General features: G+C 43.8%; 1 protein-coding gene across 1 annotated transcript; it reads right to left on the bottom strand.

Moving 5' to 3' along the window:
- Positions 1–5,713: 5,713 nt before the first annotated feature.
- Positions 5,714–6,841, bottom strand: LOC144504833 (5-hydroxytryptamine receptor 1B-like). Its single transcript, XM_078230586.1, has one exon. It carries the CDS (start codon positions 6,839–6,841, stop codon positions 5,714–5,716), a length of 1,128 nt encoding a protein of 375 aa, XP_078086712.1.
- Between the last annotated feature and the right edge of the window lie 12,393 nt (positions 6,842–19,234).

Raw genomic sequence — 19,234 nt, 5'->3', positions numbered from 1 at the left:
CCGTTGGTGCAGCACCATTTTTCAAACATACCCTTTCCTTTTAGTATATCTGCCCACTTTAAAGCACTCATGGGATTTTCCCTTAACTTAAAGTCATTTTGTCCTAAATCAAGCTCCTTTATGGACTTCCTTCCAGTTTCTAACTTTATTTATTACCTGAGAAATGTTCAAATTGTGACCATTTTACTCCATAAGTTCCTTCCTTATTAGCTACAGTTACACTCTCCATTGCTGACTCCCTCACTTGGTACTTTAGAAGCAAATTCTGCTTCACAATTAATTTCTTCCCATGACAGAAGTTTTCCACGCTTGTACCTCAATCAGTATCAGGACAATTGAAACTATCCCATTACTCATTACTTGAACATTACTTTTCAATCTGGCACTCATCACTTTTAATACTTCCCAGAGCATTTGATCAAGGCACTCCCACCATATTCCTGTCCAGTTCCCTTCAGAGATGAAGGGCACGAAATTGGGCTCAGTGGTATTTCTATTTTAGGCGCTATGCATGCCCTTAGAGTTCAAAAATCTGCGACACATGAGACACCTTTTTGGCACAGGCATAGCAAGAACATAGTGAATACGTTTTTTTGTTCATTTGTGGGACATGGGCGTCGCTGGCTGGCCAGCATTTATTGCCCATCCCTAGTTGCCCAAGGGCAGTTGAGAGTCAACCACATTGCTGTGGCTCTGGAGTCACATGTAGGCCAAACAAGGTAAGGATGACAGATTTCCTTCCCTAAAGGACATTAGTGAACCAGATGGGTTTTCCGACAATCGACAATGGTTTCATGTTCATCAGTAGATTCTTAATTCCAGATATTTTTTATTGAATTCAGATTCCACCAGCTGCCGTGGTGGGATTCGAACCCGAGTCCTCAGAACATTAGCTGGCGTTTCTGGATTAATATTCTGGTGATAATACCGCTGGGCCTTTGCCTCCCTGCAGAGGAGATAGAAGCAGCAGGCAACATTGATTTGATGCCAGCGTTGCCATTCTGCAGTTTAACAGTTCGGTTGACACCCTCTCTTACGTTCACACAGGTGAAACATGTTAAGCAGGGGGAAGAGCCCTCCCCATCCTCCACATCAATGCAAGAACACTAGTTAAAAGGATCATCAACTACTTACACGTTAGTGTCTGGTTGATTTCTCCCAGCTGTTGCTACAATTCTACATGTTTCTCTGCTTCCTGGAGTTGTTCCTTGTTTGAAAAGTTGACAGGGAATTTGTGAAGTAGATCCTGGCAATGTGTCTGCCTCCTTCCAGACTGATGTGAGCAGCCTCTTGCAGTTAGTGTGCTGTTGCATAGAGAAATTCTATACAAAGTGAGCTGAATATTCTCCTTACAGGATACAGCAGGCAGAGCAAGCATTGAGTGTTCACTTGAATCATAGGTTCCCATGGTACAGGTGCCACTGACTCCACACACATTGCTTTGTGAGCAATACATGTCAACTCTGCCATATACCAGAACTAAAATGACTTCCGCTCCTCAACATCCAAATGATCATAGAATCATAGAATCCCTACAGTGCAGATTGAGGCCATTTGATACACCGACATCTTAACCCCACACCCTATGTCCGTAACCCCATGGATTTACCCTACTAATCCCCCTAACCTACACATCTTTGGACACGAAGAGACAATTTAACATGGCCAATCTAACCTGCACATCTTTGGACTGTTGAAGGGAACCGGAGCACCCGGAAGAAACTCACGCAGACATGGGGAGAATGTGCAAACTCCACACAGATAGTCACCCAAGGCAGGAATCAAACCCGGGTCCCTGGCTCTATGCCTGAATGCATACAAACACAAACAAATCACTTTTGTGCATTCCCTTATTGCCTGCCTCCCATGTGCCTTGACCTATCCTAGTGTTACAATGCAGTGTTAACCCAGTGGCTGTAGCATGGCTAGTGGAAGATTACTGGCACTCACTTGGGCTGACTGCAAATGGCCTTTGAGGATGAGCAGCTTTCAGCCTGGGTGAACTGGCTTCAGACTACTCTGACAAGGGTCATCCAGACTCAAAATATTAGTTCTATTCTCTCCCCATAGATGCAGTCAAACCTGCTGAGATTTTCCAGCATTTTCTGGTTTTCTACCATTGGCAGCAGTAGTTTGAACTGGCTGGCTAACAGACAATAGCAAGGGCAATGGTGATGTGGCAGGAGTGGGATCACAAAAACTATCATCCTGAGAGAGGACAATAAGCTCCTAGTGCATGGCCTTACTGTCACTCACATGCCTTAGGTATCTGAGCAATCTACCAGAAGAGAGATTGCTGGATGGGTGTGACACCCTCTAAGCATATTTAAACATTGGTACCCACAGCCATGAAATCTTCAATCTGACTTTGCACAACAGCACCCAGGCTTTTGATGAAAGCAGCTAGTGCTGGATGCTGAGGTGTTTACATCAAGCACTGCATCATGGCTGGATCCATAAGTAGGCTGATGGATTAACCATCACTCCCGTACTGGAAAGGATATATTCCTAACTCTGTGCTTGGTGCTCATTCTTCCTTGCATTGAATGCTAGCTTTCTGGTAGGCTTTCCAATGCACAAGCATTTTGTTGTCTATACCCAGCAACTTTCCCGGAATATATATCTGTGCATTTTTTAATATATAAAATATGTCAAGGAAATTCTGACTAAGAGTCATCCAGACAACTTTAGCTCTATTCTTTCTCCACAGATGCTATCAGACCTGCTGAGATTTTCCAGCATTTTCTGTTTTTGTTTCAGATACCAGCATTAAGAGTAATGTGCTTTTAGCTTTCCTTTATAGACTGGCCATCAAGGTCCACATCTGAGTCCTCCACCACAGAACTCATGTATGGCCTCAACCTCCAGTGAGTTGTCATCTGCACTCTCCTTGTCTCCTTCCTTGGCTGCAGAGCTCATGTCTCATTGTCTCACAATGTGCAAATCCCACCTCTACGGTATCCTCTAAATGACACACGGTGCTGGTGATTGTGAGTGTGGAATCAAATCAGCATTATTGTCCTGCTGTCCCTCCACTGTCTGGTCTGGTTGCTTTTCGTGGGTATCTGAAAGGAAAAGATGCAAGGATACTGTTATGGTGAGGGGAGAGGAGAAAGTAAAAGTTCTTCTGTCGCCTACATATTGAAATTCAGAGGAGGCTGTTGGATGTGAGGTATATACCTTGTGAGAAGGAGATTTAGATCTGAGAACACCATCATTTTCAATGGTTTCAGCAGATACTGGGAAATTACTTTTTGATATTGTGCTCCATAGCGATCAGATTATGTAGGCACACATTTTCCCACATGGTTAATTCATGTTGCTTTGGTGCTGCATCACATCCTCCAGCAAGAGAGAGATAGGTTAGTGTATCAGTCAATGATGTGCAATCTGTTTAGGCAGTGTGGTTGTTATAGTTGGATAGCTGACAGTGCATGCAAGCAGAGAGATGTGGGTGTCAGGGCTTGCAGTGAAGTGTGTGAGGGTGAGGAGAAGCACATGAATCTGAGATATGAGTTTGGGTTGATGTAAATTCTTGGCAGGTGAGTAATGACTGTGTGATGAACAGAGGCTGAGGCTAATATGTTATTTGAAGATGCATTCACTGACCTTGACAGCTGTGTGAGATCAGCATAACATCCACATCCTCGAGACTAAAGGCCTGGCATTGGCTTCCATAGCTCTCTGTTCTTGTTGTCTTCTTCCCATGTGTCTGGACTGTCTCTTTCTCCTTTGGAGATACAGGACATCTCTATTCCTTTGCAAGACCTCCAGTGCAGCATCAGAGAATCTGAATGCAGGCATTCTGCCATGGTTACCCAATGATTGTTCTTTGTTGTGCAGCATTCTTCCAAATTATATCAGCAAGTTCAGCAACCACTATTTCAGAGGTACAGACCAGCTTTAAGCAGTGCCAGAAATGAGCAATATTGGGCCTCCTGCTGATGTATTCATCCAATGAAAGGTGCAGTTAGTACTGGCAACATGCAGAACATCATGCTGCCTGTGTTCTACTAAAAGGGTACAGGGCACAGTAGGGATTCCATGATTCTATGATAATCACACCTCATGGTCTATATGTCTGTTTTCAGAGACAATCCAATTTATCCCTGACTAATTCTAATTTACACAGAACATGTGCAGTCTTACTGAGATAATCAAATGAATTTAAATGTCTGGTGCACACTATTATGGTCAGTTATTGCTTATCACCATTAAACTGGACTTTAGACTTCCCAAACTGTAATGCCATTAGCATCTGCTGATCAGTAATGAATCCAATTAAAGTTTGCTTTGTCGGCATTTATTAAATAGCTCCAGTCCCTTGTTTACATGCAGAGCATTGTGGTCTTGTGCAGGTTAGGCAAAATGTACAACGACAAATTTGTCTCCACAACTTTAGGGTGAATTGACATTTTCTGCATGTTGCCCAATTTCTTTAGCTAGAAACTCACCATAGTGATTTACAAAGCAGTTACTGTATGGCAATATCTATGGTAATGTAAGCTTCCTCCACAACGCCTTTCACTGGTTTATATTGTAATTTTTCCAGAAAAACAAAAATCTACACAAATGTCCTTTCCCCTGGTGTGACTATTTCACCTGGTTTTTTTTGTATTGTATCCCAAAGATTGACCTGGTTCTGGGTGCAAAAAGAACTTTCTTGGGTTGATTGGAGAGAACTGGAGAGAAAATGAAAGACTAATTCTGTGAAAGACAATACCTGTGGTTTTGTTCACAGTTTGAAAGTTTTGTGAAAGATCTGTCTTGGTCCGTTTTTAATATTTATTTATCGATCGTGAATCAAAAATAAAAATGCACTTTGCATGGTCAGGTATCAACAGCCAATTTTATTTGTCTTAAAACCAGAACTTTCTTTGTACTGTCAGAATGAATGTGCAATGACACCATAAAGCTAAGTATGTGAGAGAGAGACACCGGGGACTGAATCCAGTTCTGGGTTTCCATCATTTGAAACGACGGTAACCAAATCGAAACAACACGTCAAGATTAGAGATTATTTTTTAAAGCTCGTTTTTGCACCGAGGTGTTTTCATATACTGGCATTCAATAATCCTTATTTAAAAAACGCTGCTCAGATAGCATGTGGGATCAAAGCAATATAAAATGGGAAAATCTATCATTTAAATCATATTTCTAACGCAGCATCCCGATTCCCAGATGTTTTAAAAAGAAAAAGGCTCAGCTTTGAAAGAGGCGCAATCTCAAAAAGTCGGCCAAAGCTAGATTTCAAATGTTTACCCATGGTGAGGGCCAGGAGTGTGCTTAATTATTAGTTCAATGTGCCACATGCTTCGGATATGGGATTCCTCCGGTATCTCAGCATCAATCGATAGTAACTATCTTGCGAACCATTTGAACGCTGGATGTTACACAGAATGGCGAGAGCCAGCTCAAAGCTCTTGAGTGGACTTCTGAATCCGACTCAGTAAAAACCCTGGCGCATTCGTCCAATTTACTCGTAAATCAACGCAACAGATACATCTAGCGAGTTCCCTCTTAAGCGTGTGTGTGTTTTTGTTTGAATAAGGTGCGAAATCAGATGCTCCAAATAGCTGCTGTGCTTGCTGGGCTTTGCGACGGGAGCTGTCAGCTAACTTTTGTGACCGTTTGGAAATACAGCGAGGGAGAGAGGCTAAGTGAAGGGATGTTTCAGTGAGTTGACTTGTACAGTGATTGGTGCAAATTAGAGTCATCTAAAGCGGACCAGTTTCTGGAAAGCCTGTTTGAAGTCTTCATTGGACATGGTGTATATGATGGGGTTGATGAGTGAATTGAGATAGCCCAGCCAGTTAAAGAAGTCAAAGATGATATGGTGGAACCAGCACGCTTCCTTACAGATGGGTAACACCAGGGTGATGATGAAGAAAGGCAGCCAGCACACGATGAAAGCTCCTAAGATTATCCCTAACGTTTTGGTCGCCTTCCTCTCCCTGGCGGCTGAGATCCGCTTCCTCTCCAGCAGAGCATCCGACACTTTGACCTTGATGTGGTTGAAGTGGACGGGGGAGCCCGTCTCGCTGGAAGCCTCGTTGGCCCGAGAGTTCACCGAGGAGACGGAGGCTGAGCCGGGGGAATCGGTGACCAGCTGAGCCTTGGTCAGCCTCTTGCCCGTCCTCTTGGGGGACTGCTTGAGGATCCTGGATCTGGCCTCCACGTAGATCCGTCCGTACAGAGCGATGAGCAGCAGCGTGGGGATGTAAAAGGCTCCGAAAGTTGAGTAAATTGTGTAGAAGATCTGGTCGGTGTTGACAGTGCAATGCATCAGCTCACCCGCTTTTGCCTGTCTCCAGAATAGAGGTGGGATGGAGATACAGATGGAGATCACCCACACTGTGACTATCATCCCAGCCGCTCTCTCGGGGGTCCGCTTGATTGAGTACTCCACCGCATCTGTGATAGCCCAGTACCTGTCCAAAGCGATCACACACAGATGCAGGATGGAGGCGGTGCAACAGGTAATGTCTGAGGACAGCCAAATATCACAGACAATCTGCCCTAGCCTCCAGGTGCCGGTGACAGTGTACATAATGCTGATGGGCATGACTAATATAGAGACCAGCAGGTCAGTCACTGCCAGGGAGGCGATCAGGATGTTGGCCGGAGTATGCAGCTTCCTGGCCTGGTAGATAGTGGCGATTACAAAGCCATTGGACAGGACAGTGGCCAGGGTGAGGAGGCAGAGCAGAACCGAGACTGAGATGCCCAGCGTTGTGATGCCACCACCCCCACCAGGAGGGTCCAACTTCGTGCTGCAGTTCAGATGCCTCGAATTGGTTTGCAAGTCAACGCTATTTGCTTCCACACAAGATTGGTTCATCGTCGCTCCCGGCTGGAAATCACAAAGTCGATGAGGACAATGAACGGTGTCTCCCGACATGGATTCGCACCCACATTACTGCCCCAACACGCCGCCAGAGCTGGGCTGAAATTGCGGGCACTTATTGGCCACGGAAGGACAGAGTCTGCATCAGACTGACTGAATGAAGTAAGTGCCCGCGTCCAGAAGCTTATTTGGAAGAAGTTTAAAGCGGATTCGCACGCACAGGTCTGCTGCAGGAGAGCTGTACAGCTTGAACATGACTGCTTTAATATGTCAACTTCTGCATGCTCCAATCGCTCATTGCTGCTTCAGTCACTTCCATCTCACTTCAGAACAATTGCTCCGACTGACTTTTCACATTGTTCAAGGCAGGGATTTTTTTTTAAATATACAAACTAAATAAAGCTCGTTTGCCACTTCCGGGTGAATATACTTTATCTGTCATTTTCATCTCAGACCATGACGAAATCCAGAGTCTGTCAAATTCAGTTTCATTATTTTATATATAATGCCAGTTTGCGTAGATTTCCACACGCCAGATATTTCCTTGGGATTTATCGGAGTGTTTTACCCTGAACTGCTTCAGATTCGTCCACGGTTGTGTTTGGGGCTGGAGTATAACGGTGTTTAGTGCATCTTGTAGGAATCGTGTCTGCTCCGCACTCTTCCCCGAGTTTTATAGCGTCCCTCCCACACCGTTGGGGAGTCTGAACAAACTGAAACAGCCCCTCCGCTTCCAGTCCTACCGCACAACAAAGCGCCTCCTCTGGGTCATAGTGCTCCTTGCTCTGTCCACAGCAGCTTCCTCAGACAGATTCTTTGGGGGAAAGGACTGTCAGAAAGGCTGCACTGGTTGACGTACATAGGCTGTAGGGAGGATTCTGATGAAAGGATGTTCTCGACACTCGACTGGTGATTTCTTTTGCATCTTTTTAACCATCGACACTTTTTAATTACTCCCACGACTCAATCCCATCCTCTCTCCACGCAAATGAAATGCAACCTGTTCCTCAGCCACAGTTCCACCGTTATGTTTATCTGAGTGCCTTAGCTACTGCCCTTGAGCCGAGGCAGAACATCAACTGATCATGCATTTATCAAATGGGGGAATGCCTGGTTATGCCAGTGTAAATCTGAGATTTGTGTATATCCTTCATAGAATGTCACTTCTTTATCGATCATTCTCTGCTAAGGTGTTCCCCGACTACCTGGAGGCAGTCAAAGTGGGAAAGGTAGCTGGAACGCCATTCCAGGCGAATATTTATTGCGAGATGTCATTGCAGTGTTTCACAGGGAGAAATGTCATACACTGGTCCCTTCAAAAGCACAGTGTGAGAATCATTAATATTAACACAAAATCTAGGGGCCCCAGGGCAAAGTAGAAAATAATCACATCCGAATTTGTCCTGTAGTAAGTTCCTTAATAGTTTACATTTAAACTGCTTGTATCAACACTTTCTGCTTCTCGTTATTTTGATTTTAGGGTTTTCTCCCCCCCTACTCATGCTCGACCACTTGCATTTTACCTTCAACTGTGAAGCGAGACAAGTTGCAGAATTGGCACATTGAGTCTTGCCAGGAGATGTCCATTTTACTCAATCAGCATCACCATTCACGCCCTACATCCCTCTCAATCTCTTACACTCTGCCTGCTTTATAGTCCAGCAGTTGCCTGCGCTCCAAGAATGTTTTACAATCGGCTGGCGTAAATAACTAAACTGTTTCGCGAACACTAAGCTTCATATCTTTGCTGCAAATCAACAATAATAAAAGAAACATCAAATTGATCAAAGCTGGCCTCGCAAAGTAAATAAATCTACAGATAATCCATGGTATTATTCACGAGTAAATATAATTCACAATGCCACACTGGAATCTCAGGAATTATGAAAATACCGCCGTGCGGTTACAGCTTACTGATTTCCAGTATGTTATTTCGAAACTTCCCTTTTAAAAACCTGTTTGTTTTGTTCTTTTAATCAATTATTTTTTATTTAGACTTTCCGGGAATACATTTCGGATTAGAACACGCTCTATACAATGCTGAAAAACATATTTATCTAATAAACTGCGTCCCTCAGTAATTTGTTGGTCGCAATATACAGACTTAGTTCATGAGCCTGACACAATCAAAGGTTAACTGTTAACTTGCTCATCCGAGACTAGGCGTCAATAGAGGCACTGTGAATTTATAAACTCCAGCACTCCAGAAAGGAAATGCACCTATCAGCATTCAACAGATACATAAAAAACGAACGCAACAGTAATATGATGGCGAAAATGGAATGACAACTTTCTAAGAGACAGCAGCAAACATTCGGCTCTCCTAATAATGAGACTCAAATGTATTTTTCTATTGAGCTACGCTTGGGAGTGAGAAGCCGAGAGAGACAGAAGCTAAGCAGGCACCGAAATTTGCCCCCGCTTTGTTCTGAAATTCGCCCAAGATTTCCTGACAGCGGGCATACTAACCCCTCTGCATATGTATCCTAACCCGCAGCAATGCGGTTTACTCATCACCCCCTGAGCTTGCCTTGGCTTCCATTTCCGCCAATGCCTCAACTGCAACGTATTTCTCCTTTTGTTCAAATCCTTCCATAGCCGCACACCTCCCTCACCTCTTCAACCTGCTCCAGCCTTGCAAACCAATGAATTCCGCTTTCAAAGCTGCGAAGATTAGTGATAGGCCAGAAGACAGGAGGATAGAAACCAGCAAAGGATGACTAATAAAAAATAAAGATGGAGAAATTAGAATGTGACAATAAACTGATAAGAAATATTAAATAGAGTAAGAGTTTTGCCAGCATATCTAAAGGAAGAGAGTAGCTAAAGTAAACATTTGCCTCTTAGAGGGTGACACTGGGGAAATCAAAATGGGGATCAAGGAAAGGGCAGAGTTTTTGATCAAGTATTTTGTATGTGTTTCCATGATAGAAAATCCCAAGTATAGTAGAAAATCAAGGGATGAGAGAAGGAGAAATGTAAAAGACCCACAATCACGAGAGAACTAAATCCAACAAGAGCTAATGGAATTAAAGGCTGACTAGTCCTCTAGACCCGATGGTCTGCATCAAAAGAAATGCCCGCAAAGATAGTGTTTGCATTGATTGTAATCATCCAAAAAACCTTGAGTTTTGAAAGATCATTTGGGAATCATAACACAATCAAGCAGAGACAGCATGGTTTTATGTGAGGGAAATTGTGTTTGACACATTTATTAGAGTTCTTGGAGGATATGACAAGCAAGGTGGATAAAGGGGGACTAGTAGATGTAGGGCAATTGGATTTCCAAAAAGGCATTTCATATGATAAAATCAGTTCAGTCATAGAATCATACAATCCCTACAGTGCAAAGGAGGCCATTCAGCCCATTGAGTCTGCACTGACAACAATATCACCCAGGCCCTATCCCTGTAACCCCACATATTCACCCCACTAATCCCTCTAACCTATGCATCCCAGGACACTAAGGGGCAATTTAGCATGGCCAATCAACATAACCTGCACATCTTTGACTGTGGGAGGAAACCGGAACACTTGGAGGAAACCCACGCAGACATGGGGAGAATGTGTAAACTCCACACAGACAATGATCCAAGCCAGGAATCAAACCCAGGCCCCTGGAGCTGTGAGGCAGCAGTGCTAACCACTGTGCCACCGTGCCACGCAATCATGACTTTATAGAATGGCAAAGCAGGCTTGAGGGGCTGAGTGACCTACTCTTGCCCCTAATTTGTATGTTCTTATGGAAAACATTCAGTATCATGGGGTAATATGTTAGCATGGATAGAGGATATCAGGAAACGGAGAATCAGGAGAAATGGAGAAACTACAACTATAGCGGAGATCTGTAATGGGACCTAAGCTATTTTGATGACTTGGATGAAGGAACAGGTTGTGTTGTAACCAAAGTTGCTAACAACACAAAGATTGATAAGAAAGCAACTCGTCAGGAGGATGCAAAGGGCCAGATTTTCTTGGGTCAGGAAAACTTCATGGATCTTTACAAATGTACCCCTATTTCTGACAAATCCAATTTTGTCTGCAGAAGAAAGGGGGAGGGGCATGATTCACACAGGAGGAAAACCAGAACTCAGCAGGGTCATTTGAAGTTAGTATTGAGTTCAAATAGACCTCATTTTGGCTGGTCCAAGGGCCTTGGCCTGCAGTGTGGAAGCCACAAATTGATGGAATAAACTGAACCATTCTTGAAGAGTGGGTACAGTTTGTATAACTGTCATGACCAGAAGTTTTTAAATCCCTTGCTCTTGAAACTTAACAGACTGCAGTTATCAGTGAGAGTTTCAGAAAAACCCTCTACTGGATGACTTTGATTGACAGGTATAATTGAAAAAAACAAAGCAACTGTTCCCACAGTTCCAATAGAACTCATTGTTGACATTTCCCCAGGGGCTATCTTAATGTCATTATGAAATCTTGGTTGAGTTTCAAAAGCCACAATGATCTCAACAGGGGTTTCTGAGTTCACAGTTTGATTGGCAGCTTAAAGAGACTATGGAAGAATTAGCTACCTTTGATATGGGGTCAGAATAGAAGTTTGTTTGTTTGAGAGGAGATTAACTCTTTGAAGAGATTTAAAAGGTTTGAATGGATTTTGTTAAGGAGAGTTATTTTCACTACCACTTTGTAGGACTGAGAACTGCGCTAGATTGTTGCAAGTTTATTTTTAATTTCCATATGACTCCTGAGACCTCCCCTTGGTAGATACTGGGTGATTGGCTATGGAAGTAGCATGAAGGGTATGAGGGGCTGTGGGAAGTGGATGGGGGACATAAGTAGCAGTGAGTTGCCATGGAGGGTATGAGGAGCCATGGGGGTTGGTGGGGGTCATGAGTTGGCATGGATGGTCTGATGGGCCCTGGCAAGTGGGTGAGAGATGAGGGTGTGTGGGGTGAGAGCTAGAGTACCTAACAACTTCTAAAACAATTGGAAACTAACCCTAGAGATTGGGGGCAGGCCTACCAACATGCGACCATGGCTGCCATCGGCTTTGTGGACATCTTTTCTCTGCTTCCAGGGTTGGTGTCCCCAATTCTATCTCACGCCCATTCCCAGGAGTAAAATCATGCATACTATCATATTTTTACCAAGACGTGTTCAACAAGACTTGAGCTACCATTTTAGTAGCCAAAATCTAGCCTAAAGAATCTGCAAAGTGATATAAGAGGTTAAATAAATAGACAAATGCTTAGCAAATGGTGTATAATATGGGAAAATGGGAGGTTACCCATTTTGGTAGGAAGAATCAAAAAGCAGAATATTATTTAAATGGAGAGAGACTACAGAATACTGCAGTACAGAGGGATCTGTGTGTCCTTGTACAAGAATCATAAAAAGTTAGTATGCAGATACAGCAAGTAATTAGGAAGGCAAATTGAATGTTGGCATTTATTGCAAGGGGGATTGAATATAAAAGTGGGGAAATCATACTACAGCTGTACAGGGCATTGGCATGACCACACCTATAGTACTGCATATAGTTTTGGTCCCCTTACTTAAGAATAATATACTTGCATTGGAAACAGTTCAGAGAAATTTCACAAAGTTAATGCTTGGGATGAAGGGTTTATCTTATGAGGATAGGATGGGCTATACTCATTGAAGTTTAGAAGAATGAGAGGTGATGCTATTGAAATAGTAGAACTTTGAGTGGGCTTGGCAGGGGAGATGCTGAGAGTTTCCCCCTCATTGGAGAATATAGAACTCAGCATACTGTTTCCAAATAGTGGGTTTCCCATTTAAGAAAGAAATGAGAAGGGATTTCTTCACTCAGAGGGTCAATAACCTTTGGAATTCTCTACTGCAAAGAGCAGTGTAGGTAGGTCATTGGCATTATTCAGGGTTTAGAATTAGACAGATTTTTGATCTACAATTGAATTGGTGATATGGGGGATGGGCAGCAAAGTGTAGTTGAGGCCACAATCAGATTATTGGGTGTTGATACAGGCTTGATGGGCAAAATGTTCTACTCCTGCTCCTATTCTTTATGTTCTGACCTATTGTGCAACCTCCACTTATTTCATCCCATCATTGGCTATCCTGCCTTCAACAAATTATAAACTTTGGAACTCCATCCCTGAACCGTTCGACATTTCTCTTTAATCCTGTAAGATTCTGCGTAAAACCTTTCTATGTTACCAAGGGTTTAGTCACATGTCCTTATGAGGCTTGATGTAAATTTTTGTCCAGTTTACATTCCAACATGGCAAATAACAAGAGCACAGTGGCACACTGGTTAGCACTGCTGCCTCACAGCACCAGGGACCCGGGTTCAATTCCTGGCTTGGGTCACTGTCTGTGTGGAGTTTGCACATTCTCCCCGTGTCTGCGTGGGTTTCCTCCGGATGCTCCGGTTTCCTCCCACAGTCCAAAGATGTGAGGATTAGGTGGATTGACGATGCTAAATTTCCCCTTAGTGTCAGGGTGTCTAGCTAGGGCAAATGCATGGGGTTATGGGGATAGGGCCTGAGTGAGATTGTGGTCGCTGCAGACTCAATGGGCCAGATGTCCTCCTCCTGCACTGTAGTATTCTATGATTCTATGAAAATTAGAAGTTAAGTCACAATTTCAAGCCTTTGAGTCCCCTTGAAGAAGCCATGCTGGACACGATAGGGCAGAAGAAGACAGTGTGGAGTCAAAGCCAGAGGCCTTGTCTATGTTTTGCTTAAAGTCGATTGAGTTCAGTGAATTCACTCTTTAGTTGGTCATCCCTAGGATGTTCCCATGTACAGCAATTCTCCAGTCTCTATTAATGTTTCTGCTGTGATATTTTCTCAGGTGCAACATATAGAAACATAGAAACATAGAAAAACTACAACACGAACAGGCCCTTCGGCCCACAAGTTGTGCCAAACACATCCCTACCTTCTAGACCTACCTAGAACCCTCCATCCTATTAAGCTCCATGTACTCATCCAGGAGTCTCTTAAAATACCCTATTGAGTTCGCCTCCACCACCACTGACGGCAGCCGATTCCACTCGCCCACCACCCTCTGTGTGAAAAACTTACCCCTAACATCTCCCCTGTACCTATCCCCCAGCACCTTAAACCTGTGTCCTCTCGTAGCAACCATTTCCACCCTGGGAAAAAGCCTCTGAGAGTCCACCCGATCTATGCCTCTCAACATCTTATACACCTCTATTAGGTCTCCTCTCATCCTTCGTCTCTCCAAGGAGAAAAGTCCGAGCTCCCTCAGCCTATCCTCATAAGGCATGCCACTCAATCCAGGCAACATCCTTGTAAATCTCCTCTGCACCCTTTCAATCTTTTCCACATCCTTCCTATAGTGAGGCGACCAGAACTGAGCACAGTACTCCAAGTGGGGTCTGACGAGGGTCTTATATAGCTGCATCATTATCTCCGGACTCCAAAACTCAATCCCTCAATTGATAAAGGCCAGCACACCATACGCCTTCTTAACCACCTCCTCCACCTGCGTGGCCGATTTTAGAGTCCTATGGACCCGGACCCCAAGGTCCTTCTGATCCTCTACAGTACTAAGAGTCTTTCCCTTTATATTGTACTCCTTCATCCAATTTGACCTACCAAAATGGACCACGACGCATTGATCTGGGTTGAAGTCCAACTGCCACTTGTCCGCCCAGTGTTGCATCCCATCTATGTCCCTCTGTAACTTCTGACATCCCTCCAGACTATCCACAACCCCACCAACCTTCGTGTCGTCGGCAAACTTACCAACCCATCCTTCCGCTTCCTCATCCAGGTCATTTATGAAAATGACAAACAGCAAGGGTCCCAGAACAGATCCCTGGGGCATACCACTGGTGACCGACCTCCATTTAGAAAAAGACCCATCTATACCCACTCTCTGCCTCCTTTGGGCAAGCCAGTTCTGGATCCATCGGGCAGCAGCCCCTTGGATCCCATGCCCTCTCACTTTTTCTAGAAGCCTTGCATGGGGGACTTTATCAAACGCCTTGCTAAAATCCATATAAACCAGATAAATATGTGCAGCTTTGACATAGAATCATAAAATCCCTACAGTGCAGAAGGAGGCCATTTGGCCCATCTAGCCTGCACCAATTCTCCAACAGAATATATTACCCAGGCCCTCTCCCCCACCCTATACACATAACCCCACACATTACCCATGGTTAATCCATCTAACCTACACATATTTGGACACTAAGGGGCAATTTTACTCTGGCCAATCTACCTAACGTGCACATCTTTGGACTTTGGGAGGAAACCAGAGCACCCAGAGGAAACCCACACAGACATGGGGAAAATGTGCAAACTTCCACACTGATGGTCCACCAAGGCTAGAATCGAACCCGGGTCCCTGGCGCTGTGAGGCAGCAGTGCTAACCACTGTGCCACTGTGTTGCCCTCTGCTTGGGTTTGGAAGGCTGCACAACATGCAGTAGCTGATAACAATCTTGCAGAGGTTTCATGACAAACTGCTCCATGTTCTGTTGAGCCATGTAAAATGCCATTTCTAGGTGTCTGTGTTCGGCTCTATAATGCTCCTGGTAGCTGCATGGGTTTTATTGTCTTCAGGCAGGATTGAAAAAGGCAGTTTTGGATTCACAGAAATCTCTGTATTCTTTCTGCTCCTTCATATAAACCTATTCTTCCTATTACCAAGGAAATACTATTACAGCTTTTTCCATTCTTGGTAGGCTATGACATTGGATGGCCACATGGGAACCATAAATGAACCTCTCCACTTTAGGAATGCTGTATTGCAGCAGAATTGGATGGCTTTGTCAGGCTGGTATTGCTGTTCATTGGAAAGATTTTAAAAAGTCCTTGCTGAAGAACTTAGAGTTATTTGTCTGATGCATCCATGGACAGCAAATTGGCTAATACTTCAGAATTCCCTTGCAGCAGCCTGGGAGAAGCAGGAAGGAAAATTAATAATGGTAGCAATGACTAAGGCAGCTATTGACAGCACTATTTCAAAGCTCAAAGTTGGCTGCAGGTATTCTTGAAGCAGATGACAAGTTTGTGTAAAGGCTTTTCTCTTTAACCTGAGCCTGTGGAAGAATTTCTCTTCCATCATTGCTGACTCTTGTTTGGTAGTACAACAGTGGGCATTACAGCTCCATTGCCACCTGACATTTACAGCATCCCACCTTGGCTGAAATTCTGTAGAAAGTATCATTGAATTGTAACCTTCTAGGTTGGCATTGCATGATGGGGGAGAAAAATACAGTGCATATTTAAAGAATCCCTCCAAACAAGCAATAACCTTGGTTGCCTTTAATGTTCATTTGACGTGCTTGAGCTTCGAGCTGGTTGGGAAAGTGGGAATTTCATAGGCTGGCTCTGTATTGTCAGATTTATATAACACTTAGCTGCCTTTGTGTGTTTGATGCACTAAAATGTACTGTTGGTATAGCACAAGGTCAAGAAACTTGTATGAAGTATGGGGGATCTCACAATGCTCTGGGCCTTGCTTGCCAGTATTCTCTCGAGTCACCAAGACTAAAATAGAATTACAAGCATTTTCTCTAATCGGGTCGCAATGGAGTGGCAAAATGGAACAAGATAAATTTCATCAATGAAAGATTAGTATTTCACTTCGTAGTAAGGCATCATCATAGTTTATTTTCATAGCACTCAGTAAATATGTGAAGTAATTAACTATTTTGGATTTTAAAAAATGCACACCATAGTCATTTGAATGAGATGTTTTAATATAGCGAAAAGTATTTATAGATTGTGATGGTTACTTCTCAACCTTTCTTCAGATTTTAGTCAATATTCAAGATTATTGAACACAGCTATTACTGACCTAGTTCAAATTTCCAACCTTATAACATTATCAATTTCCTTAAAGAATATTCAAAGATAATATCCTAAAATCACCTTTGAGAACTTATCTAAGAACACATCTGCAATTTCAATTCAGAAAGTAAAGCAAAGTAAAATGGAAATGCCAAAGACAATTTCCAGACTCCTTGGCTGTTCCTTTGATCAAGGCAACCATCTTCAATTTCAAACAGTTCTTTCTTTGGAGTTAACCCCCAAAATACAGGAAAGATGGAGGTTAGATTTTGAGATTATATTTTGAGATTTGATTTTTCATTGGAAAATAATAATTATTGAATATTCTTGGACATTATCCTTAAGTCACTTTGCAGAGTATCAGTGAAAGATTACTATTTCACTTTGTAGTAAGGCATCATCATAGTTTATTTTCATAGCACTCAGTAAATACGTGTAAAGTATATAAAGTCCAAAGATGTGCAGGTTAGGTTGATTGGCCATGCTAAATTGCCCCTTAGTGTCAGAGGGATTACAAGGGTAAATACATGGGGTTACAGGTATAGGGCGTGGGTGGGATTGTTGTCATTGTAGACTCGATGGGCCAAATGGCCTCCTTCTGCACTGCAGGGATCCTATGATTCTATGATTTACTTCTGAATCTATATTCCACAGCAAAGTGAAGGTGGCTACATGGCTGGGATTTAATTTGGAGGCAGTGGCCCCACTCCATGGAAGCCCTCCCTTCCTCAGTGAAAAGGTCCCCCCCCACTGATCTGAAAGAATATGGTTCAGGCAATTAGTTGCCTGAAATGATGACTTCTGCCCCCTTAAGACAGGATGCCTCACCTGTAAGAACTGCAGGCTAACCAGAGGACCAGCAGCAACTCAGTGCCAGCATTGCCACCAGGCATGGTGGTCACTGCTAGGACTGCCGCAGTCCCAGACTCAACAACCATCATGGACACCTGAAGTAAAGGTAAGAGAGATGTGGATTGCCAGGGCCAATCAGGTGGTGAATGTCTACCCACCAACAGTAAAATACTAGCGACTGCAGGAAGCGGTCCTTGAGTGGCCATTAATTGAGGGATGAATATCCCATCACCTTCCCTCTGTCATGGCTTTTTACCAGAGGTGGGAAAGGTGGAGAATGGCTGCCCCACCAAGTGGCCAATTAAGGGCCTCTTCCAGCATTTTATTAATGGCGAGTTGGCTCTCACTGCATAGGGACTCTGTCTGATGAAACCTGGTGACCTCCTTGTGATCCTGGGTGGGCTCCTAATTAGATACTTTGTGGCCCATGACGGGGTCTCCCAACAGCAATGGCCACCCCCCGAGCAATGCTCCTGCCTTCACTAATCCACGCACAGTGGCTCAGCTGAGCTATTGGCCCTCAACTTGCCATCAGCTCCTGGAGGCAGGCTTTCATCTTTTAAAAGGATGGGAGGCTCAACCGCAACTAATTAGTTGCCCAACAGCCAAAAAACACAGCCAGGGTTCCCACAGCCCACATAGGCAAGGCCACCCACTCAGCTTGCAGGCCCTAATAACATCTCAGCCAATGTGTGTCCAGCCCAAACTATAAGATGTCCTTCTCTTTGAGGTGTCACACCACTGTTCCTCAGAGGCAGATTGGATCTTGACTTTTCACATAGACCACAATTGATTGTACAGGGGATGTGCTCATTATGTATATATGGCATGTTCCTAAATTGTAATCTGCTGCTGCAACCAAGAGAAATTGCAGCAGTACTACTGCACTACCTGAGGCAGAACTGCAGGGCTGAAGGGGCCACGGTGCACTGGGATCTGAAATATATTTTACTACTGCTCCTTATAAGGGTGTGTACTTTCTTCCTCCAACTCATTACAGGGGCACTTTCTACCTCACAGATTATCTCCAACCCCCTCTCAGATCCTAGTGCACTGTGGCCCCTTCAGCCTTGCTGTAACTGCCTCTGGCAGTGCAGCAATATCACTGCAATTTCCCTTGGTTGCAGCAGCAGGTAACACATCAGGAACATGCCCTACATACATAATGAGCACATCCCCTGGAGAAATAGGCTGGCTTACCAGACTCTACCTCTTCAGTGTAAGTTATATGCGGTGGATGGGGATGTGGTGAGTGATTAAACACTGGCCCAGCGTTGTCTGAACAAAAGGTAACTGTAGATCTCAAGTGGAAATCGCTTGACAGTGATTTCAATCGTAAACTCATAATTTTTCACTTGTTACATTGGTGCCAATTGTCCCCCAGTTATGTTTCACCCTGAGTTAAAGCGGCTGATTTTTTGAGTTGGAGATGTTGGTGGACAGGGGAGCTTGCACAGAAATGAATTGTATAGACTTTATTTTATCTTCTTATTGTTCATTATCTAATGCCTGTTTTCAAACACTTCTGATGTTCTATGTATGTTCATTTATCAACATTTTACAGATAAACACTCAATTTTTCGCAACTGAAGGTACTTACAAAGAACAAAGAACAGTACAGCACAGGAAACAGGCCCTTCGGCCCTCCAAGCCTGTGCCGCTCATTGGTCCAACTAGACCATTCGTTTGTATCCCTCCATTCCCAGACTGCTCATGTGACTATCCAGGTAAGTCTTAAACGATGCCAGCGTGTCTGCCTCCA

Source organism: Mustelus asterias, chromosome 15, assembly GCF_964213995.1.
Source record: "Mustelus asterias chromosome 15, sMusAst1.hap1.1, whole genome shotgun sequence".
Classification (NCBI taxonomy): domain Eukaryota; kingdom Metazoa; phylum Chordata; class Chondrichthyes; order Carcharhiniformes; family Triakidae; genus Mustelus; species Mustelus asterias.
The sequence above is the reverse complement of the archived record's forward strand: the minus strand, read 5'-3'. Positions and strand labels throughout refer to the sequence as shown.